The sequence below is a fragment of the Chiloscyllium plagiosum genome, unplaced genomic scaffold (assembly GCF_037043375.1).
Source record: "Chiloscyllium plagiosum isolate Xiang-an unplaced genomic scaffold, Cpla_swu_hap1 HiC_scaffold_26, whole genome shotgun sequence".
In the NCBI taxonomy this organism is placed as follows: domain Eukaryota; kingdom Metazoa; phylum Chordata; class Chondrichthyes; order Orectolobiformes; family Hemiscylliidae; genus Chiloscyllium; species Chiloscyllium plagiosum.
In genome coordinates, this window is record NW_028270164.1 from 2949967 (window position 1) to 2967745 (window position 17779).

General features: G+C 63.1%; 1 protein-coding gene across 2 annotated transcripts in view; it reads left to right on the forward strand.

Annotated features, from left to right (window-relative positions):
- Positions 1-17779, forward strand: part of srgap2 (SLIT-ROBO Rho GTPase activating protein 2) — a 196215-nt gene that overhangs the window by 124604 nt on the left and 53832 nt on the right. For both annotated transcript variants that reach the window (XM_087973417.1, XM_043716324.2), the window contains exon 13: positions 1073-1133. In XM_087973417.1, coding sequence (XP_087829543.1) covers positions 1073-1133 — 61 coding nt within the window. The remainder of the gene's footprint in view (positions 1-1072; positions 1134-17779) is intronic.

Consider the following 17779-nt stretch of genomic DNA (forward strand, 5'->3'; position numbering starts at 1 on the left):
AGTGTGTGTGTTAACCAAACGTTTAGACATGGTTCCCCACCGAGGGGAGGGGGCAGTGTGTCTCCCCCCTCCACACCCCCAGACGATTTGCACACAGCTTCTCTTGTGTCTCTGAGCTGTCCCCTTTGGCCTCACTGCCCGAGAGTCTGTCCAGTGTCAGACGCACATCCATTCTTTCTCTTCCGCCTGTCTCCCTGGCCACTCGGAATGGGATGCTTTCCCATTTGTAGCCAGCGTTTTACCAGACGGCCAGTCGTTGCTGACAGCTCGTTCCCAGGACAGTGCACTCGGTTAGCAATGACCAACACAGGTCTAGGGGGGTGGGTGAGGGGTGGCTCCCAACTATGAACGTGTTTGGGGGAGTGGGCATGGAGAGGGCACACAGGTTTACCCCTGGAGGGAGATGGATGCTGCGATCGGAGGTAACATCGAGGTTGGGAAGAGTGAAGAGTTGGTGGTCAGTGGAGACTAGATGGCAGGGAAGGCCCATGGTATTGGGAGGGAGGGAGGATGGAGACCGATGGAGGCATGGCAGAGTTCTGAGGTTTAAACAAGCGAGGGTAAGAGAGGGAGAAATGGGCCCTGATCTCAGCACGGTGAGGATGGAGGGAAAAGGGCCAGGGCTTGGGGTTGAGATGTCATGGGGGAATCATTTGAGAAGATTCAGAGGAGGAGATACTGTCACCATGGAGACAGAGGATGATAGAGAGAGAGAGAGAGAGAACCAACATGAGAACACATAGGAGAGGGATTAGCCACTAGAGCTGAGCAAGTGATTGACGATTGGACAACCCACTGCTGAAGACTGTGAAAGGCAGTGAACAGTCCACCCCCTCAGATTGGCGAGCAGTCAATGGGCAAAGTTCAGTCTGGAGGCAGATGAATTGAAAATTGTCTGTTTCTGTTGGAGATCAGTAAACGTTGTGAGACCGAATGGATGATGCTCCTGCTGTCTCTCCTTGTTGAGATGGGTTTGGAATGTGTTGGAAGTCGCTGGTTGAGGGGATTGTATAAACCTCAGGGTGAGGCCTCCCATGCCACTGCTTATTTCTGATTGGTTGGTTGTTTCTAGGATGGCAATCAGATCATTCCTCTTGTGGTGGAAAGCTGCATTTGTTTCATCAGCCGACACGGTACGTGCAAGACCTCGTTATAAAATGGTGGCTAAATGTAGGGAAAGGGAGGCCATTCAGCCCACAGTGCTGTGCAGCAGAGGGTTCCAGACACTCCCCCAGCCCTCCTGTCACCCCATTAACCTGGATTGATTCCATTGGCTTTTGACAGTTAATGTTGAATGTGTTTCCAGTATCCTTCCACACAGCTCACTCAGACAATGACATTGCTGGAGGAGAAGATATTTCTGAGCTCACCTCTGATTTATTAATCCCCTCGATCTGTGATCTCTGATTCCTGACCTGCCTACTGCTGGAATCAGCTTGTCCTGATACACGCTCTCAAACTATTCATCATTCTGAACAACTCTTTAAACTCTTCTCATAACCTTTTCTGCTCTGCCTCAGTTTCTGCTGTCTCTCATCCCTGTGACCATTTGAGTGAATCTCTCCTGCACTGTCACTCCAAAACACTGGTGTCCTCCCTAAATGTGGTGTCCAGAAATATACTGAGTACTGCTCTGGGCCCTCATCAGTACCTCACAAAGCACTGCACAGAAATTCTGCCATCTCCATTAATGTTAATCTATTTAATTTGTCCTGAAGATGTGGGATCAAGTCCCAACTTGATAAAGTTTGAATTTGATAAATTATGGGTGGCACGGTGGCTCAGTGGTTAGCACTGTGGCCTCACAGCGCCAGGGACCCGGGCTCAATTCCTGCCTCGGGCAACTGACTGTGTGGAGTTTGCACATTCTCCCCGTGTCTGCGTGGGTTTCCTCCGGGTGCTCCGGTTTCCTCACACAGTCACAAAGATGTGCCGGTCAGGTGAATTGGCCATGCTAAATTGCCCGTAGTGTTAGGTAAGGGGTAAATGTAGGGGTATGGGTCTGGGTGGGTTGCTCTTTGGAGGGTAGGTGTGGACTTGTTGGGCTGAAGGGCCTGTTCCCACACTGTAGGGAATCTAATCTAATCTAATGTAATCTAATCTGGAATTAAAAGCCATCCCAGCGAGGGCCATTTAACCATTCCCGAATTGTAAAATCCCGTCTGGCTCACTAACGCCCTTCGGAGATGGGAATCTGATATCCTTACCTGGTCCGGCCTACACGTGACTCCAGACCCACAGCAATGGCTGTTCACTGTCCTCCCAGGTGGCTGAGCCAGCCACTCAGTTCCATGGCACTGAGGAATGAACAACAAATGCCAGTCTTGCCAGTGATGCCACCATCACAGGAATGAATATATTTAAAAGGCCTTTTGAAAGTCCATTGGCGTAATGTTAGCCACGCCCCCCCGACCAATCCTCGCTGTTGCTTTATTAAACAACTTGTTTGAATTAGTCAAACCCAATCTGGCTTAAACCAATCTTCACTGCCTTGCAGTTATCCACTCAGATCTTGGCGAACACTAACCCGTCTTGCTGAGGACTATATTCTGTCAACATCTCCCCAGCACCGACATGACCGAGTCAGTTAGGCTGCTCATCCCATCAGGGGTATACTGGACATTTGCCCAGAGCTGACAGTATTAGACTGAGGGTTAATGTCACATGTGCTCAAGTCCAGGAGGACTTCATGGCACCGCCTGAGGTCCAGGTACCTCGGTATAAAGTCTGAGGGAAAAAGTAGAAAAATAAAGAAAGTAGTAAATTAGAAATGAAGTTAAAGGTTCCAAATTATGGGCCTTCTTTAACCCTGGGCTTTCCCCACCAGGACTTCATCTCTCCCACCCCCACCGTGAGGACCCAATCTCTCCCACCCCCAGCGTGAGGACCCAATCTCTCCCACCCCCACCGTGAGGACCCAATCTCTCCCACCCCCACCGTGAGGACTCGATCTCTCTCTACAACGCCCCCCCCCCCACACACACCCCCACCGTGAGGACCCAATCTCTCCCACCCCCACCGTGAGGACCCAATCTCTCCCACCCCCACCGTGAGGACTCGATCTCTCTCTACAACGCCCCCCCCCCCACACACACACACACACACCCTCCCCTGCCGCCAAGTACTAGATCTCTATCTTCACCTACAATGACCCAATCTCTCCACCCCTGCAGCAAGGATTCAATCTCCCCACACCCCGGGTACTCACTCCCCCACCCCCAGGGACTCGCTCGCCCACAATCCCAATGTGGACTCGATCCCCCCCCCCCCCCCCCGGCCCCCTCCCCCGCCTCCTGGTGCCTCCACGTTTGAATGGCCTGAACCTGTCGAGTGTTTTCTTATTCCCTGATCTTTCAGAATTCTCCAACTCTCTCTCTCTACATCACTCCCGACATCCCCTGGAGGGTGCCGTAGCCCGTGGGCTGCGCCTATATAACCCCCAGCCTTTCCTTACCCACTAACTGGGGATACATTTACCTGGACCCTGAGGACTTTTAATCTCATGCCTTTATTTACCTTCAATCTATTCACTAACTGCACAGCCGCCCCCTCTCCATTCCCTGCGACATTAATATCGAGTGACAACAGACACAAAGGCACATACAGTCTCTCACTCTGCTTCCACAAAGATGATCTTTCAGCCCCTCACGGGTCCCACCCTTCCTCAGGGAACTCAATGATTATTTGTCTGTTTATAAAAGACATTGTTTTCTGGCTGGGACTCAGCAGTGACCCTCTCTGGTTGCTGCTGTTTGGGGTTTGCGTGCCCACCCACAGTGTTGTTCTGATGAGCCTGTCCACTCAGGGGGACAGAGCCCTGACGACGGTCACTGTCTTTGCTCATGGCCCTCTCACTGGGAACAATGAGACATATCGACAATTTGGGTAGGGGGGGGTGCGCGCGGTCTGAGAGAGGGGAGCTGCTGGGGTTGAGGTTGGTAAAGGACGGGCTGCTGGCGGGGGGGGGGGGAATTGTTCTATTAATTAAAATACAGGTCAGTCACAGCATGATGGGGCGTGTGGGGTCAGTGTGACGGGGCGTGTGGGGTCAGTGTGACGGGGCGTGTGGGGTCAGTGTGACGGAGCGTGTGGGGTCAGTGTGACGGAGCGTGTGGGGTCAGTGTGACGGAGCGTGTGGGGTCAGTGTGACGGAGCGTGTGGGGTCAGTGTGACGGGGCGTGTGGGGTCAGTGTGACGGGGCGTGTGGGGTCAGTGTGACGGGGCGTGTGGGGTCAGTGTGACGGGGCGTGTGGGGTCAGTGTGACGGAGCGTGTGGGGTCAGTGTGACGGAGCGTGTGGGGTCAGTGTGACAGAGCGTGTGGGGTCAGTGTGACGGAGCGTGTGGGGTCAGTGTGACGGGGCGTGTGGGGTCAGTGTGACGGAGCGTGTGGGGTCAGTGTGACGGGGCGTGTGGGGTCAGCATGACAGGGCATGTGGGGTCAGTGTGACGGGACGTGTGGGGTGAGCGTGACGGGGCGTGTGGGGTAAGTGTGACGGGGCGTGTGGGGTCAGTGTGACGCTGCGTGTGGGGTCAGTGTGACGGGGCGTGTGGGGTCAGTGTGACGGGGCGTGTGGGGTCAGTGTGACAGGGCGTGTGGGGTCAGTGTGACGGGGCGTGTGGGGTAAGCGTGACGGGGCGTGTGGGGTCAGTGTGACGGAGCGTGTGGGGTCAGCGTGATGGGGCGTGTGGGGTCAGTGTGACGGAGCGTGTGGGGTCAGCGTGATGGGGCGTGTGGGGTCAGTGTGACGGAGCGTGTGGGGTCAGTGTGACTGGACGTGTGGGGTCAGCATGATGGGGCGTGTGGGTCAGTGTGACGGGGCATGTGGGGTCAGCATGACGGGGCGTGTGGGGTCAGTGTGACGGAGCGTGTGGGGTCAGCGTGATGGGGCGTGTGGGGTCAGTGTGACGGAGCGTGTGGGGTCAGTGTGACTGGACGTGTGGGGTCAGCATGATGGGGCGTGTGGGGTCAGTGTGACGGGGCGTGTGGGGTCAGCGTGACAGAGCGTGTGGGGGTCAGTGTGACAGAGCGTGTGGGGTCAGCGTGACAGGGCATGTGGGGTCAGCGTGACAGAGCATGTGGGGTCAGCGTGACGGGGCGTGTGGGGTCAGTGTGACGGGGCGTGTGCGGTCAGTGTGACGGAGCGTGTGGGGTCAGCGTGACAGAGTGTGTGGGGTCAGCAGGACGGAGCGTGTGGGGTCAGCATGACAGAGCGTGTGGGGTCAGCGTGACAGGGCGTGTGGGGTCAGTGTGACTGGGCGTGTGGGGTCAGTGTGACGGGGCGTGTGGGGTCAGTGTGACGGAGCGTGTGGGGTCAGTGTGACGGGGCGTGTGGGGTCAGTGTGACGGAGCGTGTGGGGTCAGTGTGACGGGGCGTGTGGGGTCAGTGTGACGGGGCGTGTGGGGTCAGTGTGACGGGGCGTGTGGGGTCAGTGTGACGGGGCGTGTGGGGTCAGTGAGACGGGGCGTGTGGGGTCAGCGAGAAGGGGCGTGTGGGGTCAGTGTGACGCTGCGTGTGGGGTCAGTGTGACGGGGCGTGTGGGGTCAGTGTGACGGGGCGTGTGGGGTCAGTGTGACGGGGCGTGTGGGGTCAGTGTGACGGGGCGTGTGGGGTCAGTGTGACGGGGCGTGTGGGGTCAGCGAGAAGGGGCGTGTGGGATCAGTGTGACGGGGCGTGTGGGGTCAGCGAGAAGGGGCGTGTGGGATCAGTGTGACGGGGCGTGTGGGGTCAGTGTGACGGGGCGTGTGGGGTCAGCATGACAGGGCATGTGGGGTCAGTGTGACGGGACGTGTGGGGTGAGCGTGACGGGGCGTGTGGGGTAAGTGTGACGGGGCGTGTGGGGTCAGTGTGACGCTGCGTGTGGGGTCAGTGTGACGGGGCGTGTGGGGTCAGTGTGACGGGGCGTGTGGGGTCAGTGTGACAGAGCATGTGGGGTCAGCGTGACAGGGCGTGTGGGGTCAGTGTGACTGGGCGTGTGGGGTCAGTGTGACGGGGCGTGTGGGGTAAGCGTGACGGGGCGTGTGGGGTCAGTGTGACGGAGCGTGTGGGGTCAGCGTGATGGGGCGTGTGGGGTCAGTGTGACGGAGCGTGTGGGGTCAGCGTGATGGGGCGTGTGGGGTCAGTGTGACGGAGCGTGTGGGGTCAGTGTGACTGGACGTGTGGGGTCAGCATGATGGGGCGTGTGGGTCAGTGTGACGGGGCATGTGGGGTCAGCATGACGGGGCGTGTGGGGTCAGTGTGACGGAGCGTGTGGGGTCAGCGTGATGGGGCGTGTGGGGTCAGTGTGACGGAGCGTGTGGGGTCAGTGTGACTGGACGTGTGGGGTCAGCATGATGGGGCGTGTGGGTCAGTGTGACGGGGCGTGTGGGGTCAGCGTGACAGAGCGTGTGGGGGTCAGTGTGACAGAGCGTGTGGGGTCAGCGTGACAGGGCATGTGGGGTCAGCGTGACAGAGCATGTGGGGTCAGCGTGACGGGGCGTGTGGGGTCAGTGTGACGGGGCGTGTGCGGTCAGTGTGACGGAGCGTGTGGGGTCAGCGTGACAGAGTGTGTGGGGTCAGCAGGACGGAGCGTGTGGGGTCAGCATGACAGAGCATGTGGGGTCAGCGTGACAGGGCGTGTGGGGTCAGTGTGACTGGGCGTGTGGGGTCAGTGTGACGGGGCGTGTGGGGTCAGTGTGACGGGGCGTGTGGGGTCAGTGTGACGGGGCGTGTGGGGTCAGCGTGACAGAGTGTGTGGGGTCAGCAGGACGGAGCGTGTGGGGTCAGCGTGACAGAGTGTGTGGGGTCAGCAGGACGGAGCGTGTGGGGTCAGCATGACAGAGCATGTGGGGTCAGCGTGACAGGGCGTGTGGGGTCAGTGTGACTGGGCGTGTGGGGTCAGTGTGACGGGGCGTGTGGGGTCAGTGTGACGGGGCGTGTGGGGTCAGTGTGACGGGGCGTGTGGGGTCAGTGTGACGGAGCGTGTGGGGTCAGTGTGACGGGGCGTGTGGGGTCAGTGTGACGGGGCGTGTGTGGTCAGTGTGACGGGGCGTGTGGGGTCATTGTGACGGAGCGTGTGGGGTCATTGTGACGGAGCGTGTGTGGTCAGTGTGACGGAGCGTGTGGGGTCCTTGTGACGGAGCGTGTGTGGTCAGTGTGATGGGGCGTGTGGGGTCAGCGTGACAGAGCGTGTGGGGTCAGCAGGACGGAGCGTGTGGGGTCAGCATGACAGAGCATGTGGGGTCAGCGTGACAGGGCGTGTGGGGTCAGCGTGACAGGGTGTGTGGGGTCAGTGTGACTGGACGTGTGGGGTCAGCATGATGGGGCGTGTGGGTCAGTGTGACGGGGCGTGTGGGGTCATCGTGACAGAGCGTGTGGGGGTCAGTATGACAGAGCGTGTGGGGTCAGCGTGACAGGGCATGTGGGGTCAGCAGGACGGAGCGTGTGGGGTCAGCATGACAGAGCATGTGGGGTCAGCGTGACAGGGCGTGTGGGGTCAGTGTGACTGGGCGTGTGGGGTCAGTGTGACGGGGCGTGTGGGGTCAGTGTGACGGGGCGTGTGGGGTCAGTGTGACGGAGCGTGTGGGGTCAGTGTGACGGGGCGTGTGGGGTCAGTGTGACGGGGCGTGTGGGGTCAGTGTGACGGAGCGTGTGGGGTCAGTGTGACGGAGCGTGTGGGGTCAGTGTGACGGGGCGTGTGGGGTCAGTGTGACGGAGCGTGTGGGGTCAGTGTGACGGAGCGTGTGGGGTCAGTGTGACGGGGCGTGTGGGGTCAGTGTGACAGGGCGTGTAGGGTCAGTGTGACGGGGCGTGTGGGGTAAGCATGACGGGGCGTGTGGGGTCAGTGTGACGGAGCGTGTGGGGTCAGTGTGACGGAGCGTGTGGGGTCAGTGTGACGGGGCGTGTGGGGTCAGTGAGACAGGGCGTGTGGGGTCAGTGTGACGGGGCGTGTGGGGTCAGTGTGACGGGGCGTGTGGGGTCAGTGTGACGGAGCATGTGGGGTCAGTGTGAGGCTGCATGTGGGGTCAGTGTGACGGGGCGTGTGGGGTCAGTGTGACGGGGCGTGTGGGGTCAGTGTGACGGGGCGTGTGGGGTCAGTGTGACGGGGCGTGTGGGGTCAGTGTGACGGGGCGTGTGGGGTCAGTGTGACGGGGCATCTGGGGTCAGTGTGACGGAGCGTGTGGGGTCAGTGTGACGCTGCGTGTGGGGTCAGTGTGACGGGGCATGTGGGGTCAGTGTGACGGGGCGTGTGGGATCAATGTGACGGAGCGTGTGGGGTCAGTGTGACGGGGCGTGTGGGGTCAGTGTGACGGGGCGTGTGGGGTCAGTGTGACAGAGCGTGTGGGGTCATTGTGACGGGGCGTGTTGGGTCAGTGTGACGGGGCGTGTGGGGTCAGTGTGACGGGGCGTGTGGGGTCAGTGTGACAGAGCGTGTGGAGTCAGTGTGACGGGGCGTGTGGGGTCAGTGTGACGGGGCGTGTGGGGTCAGTGTGACGGAGCGTGTGGGGTCAGTGTGACGGAGCGTGTCTGGTCAGTGTGACGGAGCGTGTGGGGTCAGTGTGACGGGGCGTGTGGGGTCAGTGTGACGGAGCGTGTGGGGTCAGTGTGACGGAGCGTGTCTGGTCAGTGTGACGGAGCGTGTGGGGTCAGTGTGACGGGGCGTGTGGGGTCAGTGTGACGGGGCGTGTGGGGTCAGTGTGACGGGGCTTGTGGGGTCAGTGTGACGGAGCGTGTGGGGTCAGTGTGACGGAGCGTGTCTGGTCAGTGTGACGGGGCGTGTGGGGTCAGTGTGATGGAGCGTGTCTGGTCAGTGTGACGGGGCGTGTGGGGTCAGTGTGACGGAGCGTGTGGGGTCAGTGTGACGGGGCGTGTGGGGTCAGTGTGACGGGGCGTGTGGGGTCAGTGTGACGGAGCGTGTGGGGTCAGTGTGACGGGGCGTGTGGGATCAGTGTGACGGGGCGTGTGGGGTCAGTGTGACGGGGCGTGTGGGGTCAGTGTGACGGGGCGTGTGGGGTCAGTGTGACGGGGCATCTGGGGTCAGTGTGACGGAGCGTGTGGGGTCAGTGTGACGCTGCGTGTGGGGTCAGTGTGACGGGGCGTGTGGGGTCAGTGTGACGGGGCGTGTGGGATCAAAGTGACGGAGCGTGTGGGGTCAGTGTGACGGGGCGTGTGGGGTCAGCGTGACGGGGCGTGTGGGGTCAGTGTGACGGGGCGTGTGGGGTCAGTGTGACAGAGCGTGTGGAGTCAGTGTGACAGAGCGTGTGGGGTCAGTGTGACGGAGCGTGTGGGGTCAGTGTGACGGAGCGTGTCTGGTCAGTGTGACGGAGCGTGTGGGGTCAGTGTGACGGGGCGTGTGGGGTCAGCGTGACGGGGCGTGTGGGGTCAGTGTGACGGGGCGTGTGGGGTCAGTGTGACGGAGCGTGTGGGGTCAGTGTGACAGAGCGTGTGGGGTCAGTGTGACGGAGCGTGTGGGGTCAGTGTGACGGAGCGTGTCTGGTCAGTGTGACGGAGCGTGTGGGGTCAGTGTGACGGGGCGTGTGGGGTCAGTGTGACGGAGCGTGTGGGGTCAGTGTGACGGAGCGTGTCTGGTCAGTGTGACGGAGCGTGTGGGGTCAGTGTGACGGGGCGTGTGGGGTCAGTGTGACGGGGCTTGTGGGGTCAGTGTGACGGAGCGTGTGGGGTCAGTGTGACGGAGCGTGTCTGGTCAGTGTGACGGAGCGTGTGGGGTCAGTGTGACGGGGCGTGTGGGGTCAGTGTGACGGGGCGTGTGGGGTCAGTGTGAAGGGGCGTGTGGGGTCAGTGTGACGGGGCTTGTGGGGTCAGTGTGACGGGGCGTGTGGGGTCAGCGTGATGGGGCGTGTGGGGTCAGTGTGATGGAGCGTGTCTGGTCAGTGTGACGGGGCGTGTGGGGTCAGTGAGACGGGGCGTGTGGGGTCAGTGTGACGCTGCGTGTGGGGTCAGTGTGACGGGGCGTGTGGGGTCAGTGAGACGGGGCGTGTGGGGTCAGTGTGACGGGGCGTGAGGGGTCAGTGTGACGGGGGGTGTGGGGTCAGCGTGACGGGGCGTGTGGGGTCAGTGTGACAGAGCGTGTGGGGTCAGTGTGACGGGGCGTGTGGGGTCAGCGTGACAGAGTGTGTGGGGTCAGCAGGACGGAGCGTGTGGGGTCAGCATGACAGAGCGTGTGGGGTCAGCGTGACAGGGCGTGTGGGGTCAGTGTGACTGGGCGTGTGGGGTCAGTGTGATGGGGCGTGTGGGGTCAGTGTGACGGAGCGTGTGGGGTCAGTGTGACGGGGCGTGTGGGGTCAGTGTGACGGAGCGTGTGGGGTCAGTGTGACGGGGCGTGTGGGGTCAGTGTGACGGGTCGTGTGGGGTCAGTGTGACGGGGCGTGTGGGGTCAGTGAGACGGGGCGTGTGGGGTCAGCGAGAAGGGGCGTGTGGGGTCAGTGTGACGCTGCGTGTGGGGTCAGTGTGACGGGGCGTGTGGGGTCAGTGTGACGGGGCGTGTGGGGTCAGTGTGACGGGGCGTGTGGGGTCAGTGTGACGGGGCGTGTGGGGTCAGTGTGACGGGGCGTGTGGGGTCAGCGAGAAGGGGCGTGTGGGATCAGTGTGACGGGGCGTGTGGGGTCAGTGTGACAGAGCGTGTGGGGTCAGCATGACAGGGCATGTGGGGTCAGTGTGACGGGACGTGTGGGGTGAGCGTGACGGGGCGTGTGGGGTAAGTGTGACGGGGCGTGTGGGGTCAGTGTGACGGGGCGTGTGGGGTCAGCGAGAAGGGGCGTGTGGGATCAGTGTGACGGGGCGTGTGGGGTCAGCGAGAAGGGGCGTGTGGGATCAGTGTGACGGGGCGTGTGGGGTCAGTGTGACGGGGCGTGTGGGGTCAGCATGACAGGGCATGTGGGGTCAGTGTGACGGGACGTGTGGGGTGAGCGTGACGGGGCGTGTGGGGTAAGTGTGACGGGGCGTGTGGGGTCAGTGTGACGCTGCGTGTGGGGTCAGTGTGACGGGGCGTGTGGGGTCAGTGTGACGGGGCGTGTGGGGTCAGTGTGACAGGGCGTGTGGGGTCAGTGTGACGGGGCGTGTGGGGTAAGCGTGACGGGGCGTGTGGGGTCAGTGTGACGGAGCGTGTGGGGTCAGCGTGATGGGGCGTGTGGGGTCAGTGTGACGGAGCGTGTGGGGTCAGCGTGATGGGGCGTGTGGGGTCAGTGTGACGGAGCGTGTGGGGTCAGTGTGACTGGACGTGTGGGGTCAGCATGATGGGGCGTGTGGGTCAGTGTGACGGGGCATGTGGGGTCAGCATGACGGGGCGTGTGGGGTCAGTGTGACGGAGCGTGTGGGGTCAGCGTGATGGGGCGTGTGGGGTCAGTGTGACGGAGCGTGTGGGGTCAGTGTGACTGGACGTGTGGGGTCAGCATGATGGGGCGTGTGGGTCAGTGTGACGGGGCGTGTGGGGTCAGCGTGACAGAGCGTGTGGGGGTCAGTGTGACAGAGCGTGTGGGGTCAGCGTGACAGGGCATGTGGGGTCAGCGTGACAGAGCATGTGGGGTCAGCGTGACGGGGCGTGTGGGGTCAGTGTGACGGGGCGTGTGCGGTCAGTGTGACGGAGCGTGTGGGGTCAGCGTGACAGAGTGTGTGGGGTCAGCAGGACGGAGCGTGTGGGGTCAGCATGACAGAGCATGTGGGGTCAGCGTGACAGGGCGTGTGGGGTCAGTGTGACTGGGCGTGTGGGGTCAGTGTGACGGGGCGTGTGGGGTCAGTGTGACGGGGCGTGTGGGGTCAGTGTGACGGGGCGTGTGGGGTCAGCGTGACAGAGTGTGTGGGGTCAGCAGGACGGAGCGTGTGGGGTCAGCGTGACAGAGTGTGTGGGGTCAGCAGGACGGAGCGTGTGGGGTCAGCATGACAGAGCATGTGGGGTCAGCGTGACAGGGCGTGTGGGGTCAGTGTGACTGGGCGTGTGGGGTCAGTGTGACGGGGCGTGTGGGGTCAGTGTGACGGGGCGTGTGGGGTCAGTGTGACGGGGCGTGTGGGGTCAGTGTGACGGAGCGTGTGGGGTCAGTGTGACGGGGCGTGTGGGGTCAGTGTGACGGGGCGTGTGTGGTCAGTGTGACGGGGCGTGTGGGGTCATTGTGACGGAGCGTGTGGGGTCATTGTGACGGAGCGTGTGTGGTCAGTGTGACGGAGCGTGTGGGGTCCTTGTGACGGAGCGTGTGTGGTCAGTGTGATGGGGCGTGTGGGGTCAGCGTGACAGAGCGTGTGGGGTCAGCAGGACGGAGCGTGTGGGGTCAGCATGACAGAGCATGTGGGGTCAGCGTGACAGGGCGTGTGGGGTCAGCGTGACAGGGTGTGTGGGGTCAGTGTGACTGGACGTGTGGGGTCAGCATGATGGGGCGTGGGGGTCAGTGTGACGGGGCGTGTGGGGTCAGCGTGACAGAGCGTGTGGGGGTCAGTATGACAGAGCGTGTGGGGTCAGCGTGACAGGGCATGTGGGGTCAGCGTGACAGAGCATGTGGGGTCAGCGTGACGGGGCGTGTGGGGTCAGTGTGACGGGGCGTGTGGGGTCAGTGTGACGGAGCGTGTGGGGTCAGCGTGACAGAGTGTGTGGGGTCAGCAGGACGGAGCGTGTGGGGTCAGCATGACAGAGCATGTGGGGTCAGCGTGACAGGGCGTGTGGGGTCAGTGTGACTGGGCGTGTGGGGTCAGTGTGACGGGGCGTGTGGGGTCAGTGTGACGGGGCGTGTGGGGTCAGTGTGACGGAGCGTGTGGGGTCAGTGTGACGGGGCGTGTGGGGTCAGTGTGACGGGGCGTGTGGGGTCAGTGTGACGGAGCGTGTGGGGTCAGTGTGACGGAGCGTGTGGGGTCAGTGTGACGGGGCGTGTGGGGTCAGTGTGACGGAGCGTGTGGGGTCAGTGTGACGGAGCGTGTGGGGTCAGTGTGACGGGGCGTGTGGGGTCAGTGTGACAGGGCGTGTGGGGTCAGTGTGACGGGGCGTGTGGGGTAAGCATGACGGGGCGTGTGGGGTCAGTGTGACGGAGCGTGTGGGGTCAGTATGACGGAGCGTGTGGGGTCAGTGTGACGGGGCGTGTGGGGTCAGTGAGACAGGGCGTGTGGGGTCAGTGTGACGGGGCGTGTGGGGTCAGTGTGACGGGGCGTGTGGGGTCAGTGTGACGGAGCATGTGGGGTCAGTGTGAGGCTGCGTGTGGGGTCAGTGTGACGGGGCGTGTGGGGTCAGTGTGACGGGGCGTGTGGGGTCAGTGTGACGGGGCGTGTGGGGTCAGTGTGACGGGGCGTGTGGGGTCAGTGTGACGGGGCGTGTGGGGTCAGTGTGACGGGGCATCTGGGGTCAGTGTGACGGAGCGTGTGGGGTCAGTGTGACGCTGTGTGTGGGGTCAGTGTGACGGGGCATGTGGGGTCAGTGTGACGGGGCGTGTGGGATCAATGTGACGGAGCGTGTGGGGTCAGTGTGACGGGGCGTGTGGGGTCAGTGTGACGGGGCGTGTGGGGTCAGTGTGACAGAGCGTGTGGGGTCATTGTGACGGGGCGTGTTGGGTCAGTGTGACGGGGCGTGTGGGGTCAGTGTGACGGGGCGTGTGGGGTCAGTGTGACAGAGCGTGTGGAGTCAGTGTGACGGGGCGTGTGGGGTCAGTGTGACGGGGCGTGTGGGGTCAGTGTGACGGAGCGTGTGGGGTCAGTGTGACGGAGCGTGTCTGGTCAGTGTGACGGAGCGTGTGGGGTCAGTGTGACGGGGCGTGTGGGGTCAGTGTGACGGAGCGTGTGGGGTCAGTGTGACGGAGCGTGTCTGGTCAGTGTGACGGAGCGTGTGGGGTCAGTGTGACGGGGCGTGTGGGGTCAGTGTGACGGGGCGTGTGGGGTCAGTGTGACGGGGCTTGTGGGGTCAGTGTGACGGAGCGTGTGGGGTCAGTGTGACGGAGCGTGTCTGGTCAGTGTGACGGAGCGTGTGGGGTCAGTGTGACGGGGCGTGTGGTGTCAGTGTGACGGGGCGTGTGGGGTCAGTGTGATGGGGCGTGTGGGGTCAGTGTGACGGGGCTTGTGGGGTCAGTGTGACGGGGCGTGTGGGGTCAGTGTGACGGGGCGTGTGGGGTCAGTGTGATGGAGCGTGTCTGGTCAGTGTGACGGGGCGTGTGGGGTCAGTGTGACGGAGCGTGTGGGGTCAGTGTGACGGGGCGTGTGGGGTCAGTGTGACGGGGCGTGTGGGGTCAGTGTGACGGAGCGTGTGGGGTCAGTGTGACGGGGCGTGTGGGGTCAGTGTGACGGGGCGTGTGGGGTCAGTGTGACGGGGCGTGTGGGGTCAGTGTGACGGGGCGTGTGGGGTCAGTGTGACGGGGCATCTGGGGTCAGTGTGACGGAGCGTGTGGGGTCAGTGTGACGCTGCGTGTGGGGTCAGTGTGACGGGGCGTGTGGGGTCAGTGTGACGGGGCGTGTGGGGTCAGTGTGACGGGGCGTGTGGGATCAAAGTGACGGAGCGTGTGGGGTCAGTGTGACGGGGCGTGTGGGGTCAGTGTGACGGAGCGTGTGGGGTCATTGTGACGGGGCGTGTTGGGTCAGTGTGACGGGGCGTGTGGGGTCAGTGTGACGGGGCGTGTGGGGTCAGTGTGACAGAGCGTGTGGAGTCAGTGTGACGGGGCGTGTGGGGTCAGTGTGACGGGGCGTGTGGGGTCAGTGTGACGGAGCGTGTGGGGTCAGTGTGACGGAGCGTGTCTGGTCAGTGTGACGGAGCGTGTGGGGTCAGTGTGACGGGGCGTGTGGGGTCAGTGTGACGGAGCGTGTGGGGTCAGTGTGACGGAGCGTGTCTGGTCAGTGTGACGGAGCGTGTGGGGTCAGTGTGACGGGGCGTGTGGGGTCAGTGTGACGGGGCTTGTGGGGTCAGTGTGACGGAGCGTGTGGGGTCAGTGTGACGGAGCGTGTCTGGTCAGTGTGACGGAGCGTGTGGGGTCAGTGTGACGGGGCGTGTGGGGTCAGTGTGACGGGGCGTGTGGGGTCAGTGTGAAGGGGCGTGTGGGGTCAGTGTGACGGGGCTTGTGGGGTCAGTGTGACGGGGCGTGTGGGGTCAGTGTGACGGGGCGTGTGGGGTCAGCAGGACGGAGCGTGTCTGGTCAGTGTGACGGGGCGTGTGGGGTCAGTGAGACGGGGCGTGTGGGGTCAGTGTGACGCTGCGTGTGGGGTCAGTGTGACGGGGCGTGTGGGGTCAGTGAGACGGGGCGTGTGGGGTCAGTGTGACGGGGCGTGAGGGGTCAGTGTGACGGGGGGTGTGGGGTCAGCGTGACGGGGCGTGTGGGGTCAGTGTGACAGAGCGTGTGGGGTCAGTGTGACGGGGCGTGTGGGGTCAGCGTGACGGGGCGTGTGGGGTCAGTGTGACGGGGCGTGTGGGGTCAGTGTGATGGGGCGTGTGGGGTCAGTGTGACGGGGCGTGTGGGGTCAGTGTGACGGGGCGTGTGGGGTCAGTGTGACGGGGCGTGTGGGGTCAGTGTGACGGGGTGTGTGGGGTCAGTGTGATGGGGCGTGTGGGGTCAGTGTGACGGGGCGTGTGGGGTCAGCGTGACGGGGGGTGTGGGGTCAGCGTGACGGGGCGTGTGGGGTCAGTGTGACAGAGCGTGTGGGGTCAGTGTGACGGGGCGTGTGGGGTCAGTGTGACAGGGCGTGTGGGGTCAGTGTGACGGGGCGTGTGGGGTCAGTGTGACGGGGCTTGTGGGGTCAGTGTGACGGGGCGTGTGGGGTCAGTGTGACGGGGCTTGTGGGGTCAGTGTGACGCTGCGTGTGGGGTCAGTGTGACGGGGCTTGTGGGGTCAGTGTGACGCTGCGTGTGGGGTCAGTGTGACGGGGCGTGTGGGGTCAGTGTGACGGGGCGTGTGGGGTCAGCGTGACGGGGCGTGTGGGGTCAGCGTGACGGGGCGTGTGGGGTCAGTGTGACGGGGCGTGTGGGGTCAGTGTGACGGGGCGTGTGGGGTCAGTGTGACGGGGCGTGTGGGGTCAGTGAGACGGGGCGTGTGGGGTCAGTGTGACGGGGCGTGTGGGGTCAGTGTGACGGGGCGTGTGGGGTCAGTGTGACGGGGCGTGTGGGGTCAGTGTGATGGGGCGTGTGGGGTCAGTGTGACAGAGCGTGTGGGGTCAGTGTGACGGGGCGTGTGGGGTCAGTGTGACGGGGCGTGTGGGGTCAGTGTGACGGGGCGTGTGTGGTCAGTGTGACGGGCGTGTGGGGTCAGTGTGACGGGGCGTGTGGGGTCAGTGTGATGGGGCGTTTGGGATCAGCATGACAGGGCGTGTGGGGTCAGTGTGACGGGGCGTGTGTGGTCAGTGTGACGGGGCGTGTGGGGTCAGTGTGACAGAGCGTGTGGGTTCAGCGTCACGGGGCGTGTGGGGTCAGTGTGACGGGGCGTGTGGGGTCAGTGTGACGGGGCGTGTGTGGTCAGTGTGACGGGGCGTGTGGGGTCAGTGTGACGGGGCGTGTGGGGTCAGTGTGACAGAGCGTGTGGGGTCAGTGTGACGGGGCGTGTGGGGTCAGTGTGATGGGGCGTTTGGGATCAGCATGACAGGGCGTGTGGGGTCAGTGTGACGGGGCGTTTGGGGTCAGTATGACGGGGCAAGTGTGACGGGACGTGTGGGGTCAGATTGTCGGAGCATGTGGGGTCAGCGTGAAGGGGCATGTGGGGTCAGCGTGACGGGACGTGTGGGTCAGTGTGACGGAGCGTGTAGGGTCAGATTGTCGGAGCATGTGGGGTCAGCGTGAAGGGGCATGTGGGGTCAGCGTGACGGGGCGTGTGGGGTCAGCGTGACAGAGCGTGTGGGGGTCAGTGTGACAGAGCGTGTGGGGTCAGCGTGACAGGGCATGTGGGGTCAGCGTGACAGGGCATGTGTGGTCAGCGTGACGGGGCGTGTGGGGTCAGTGTGACGGAGCGTGTGGGTTCAGTGTGACGGAGCGTGTGGGGTCAGCGTGACGGAGCGTCTGGGGTCAGCGTGACGGAGCGTGTGGGGTCAGTGTGACGGAGCGTGTCTGGTCAGTGTGACGGAGCGTGTGGGGTCAGTGTGACGGGGTGTGTGGGGTCAGTGTGACGGGGCGTGTGGGGTCAGTGTGATGGGGCGTGTGGGGTCAGTGTGACGGGGCTTGTGGGGTCAGTGTGACGGGGCGTGTGGAATCAGTGTGACGGAGCGTGTGGGGTCAGTGTGACGGGGCGTGTGGGGTCAGTGTGACAGAGCGTGTGGGGTCATTGTGACGGGGCGTGTGGGGTCAGTGTGACAGAGCGTGTGGGGTCATTGTGACGGGGCGTGTGGGGTCAGTGTGACAGAGCGTGTAGGGTCATTGTGACGGGGCGTGTGGGGTCAGTGTGACAGAGCGTGTGGGGTCATTGTGACGGGGCGTGTGGGGTCAGTGTGACAGAGCGTGTGGGGTCAGTGTGACGGGGCGTGTGGGGTCATTGTGACGGGGCGTGTGGGGTCATTGTGACGGGGCGTGTGGGGTCAGTGTGACGGAGCGTGTCTGGTCAGTGTGACGGAGCGTGTGGGGTCAGTGTGACGGGGCATGTGGGGTCAGTGTGACGGGGCGTGTGTGGTCAGTGTGACGGGGCGTGTGGGGTCAGTATGACAGAGCGTGTGGGGTCAGTGTGACGGGGCGTGTGGGGTCAGTATGACAGAGCGTGTGGGGTCAGTGTGACGGGGCGTGTGGGGTCAGTGTGACGGAGCGTGTGGGGTCAGTGTGACGGGGCGTGTGGGGTCAGTGTGACGGAGCGTGTGGGGTCAGTGTGACGGGGCGTGTGGGGTCAGTGTGACGGAGCGTGTGGGGTCAGTGTGACGG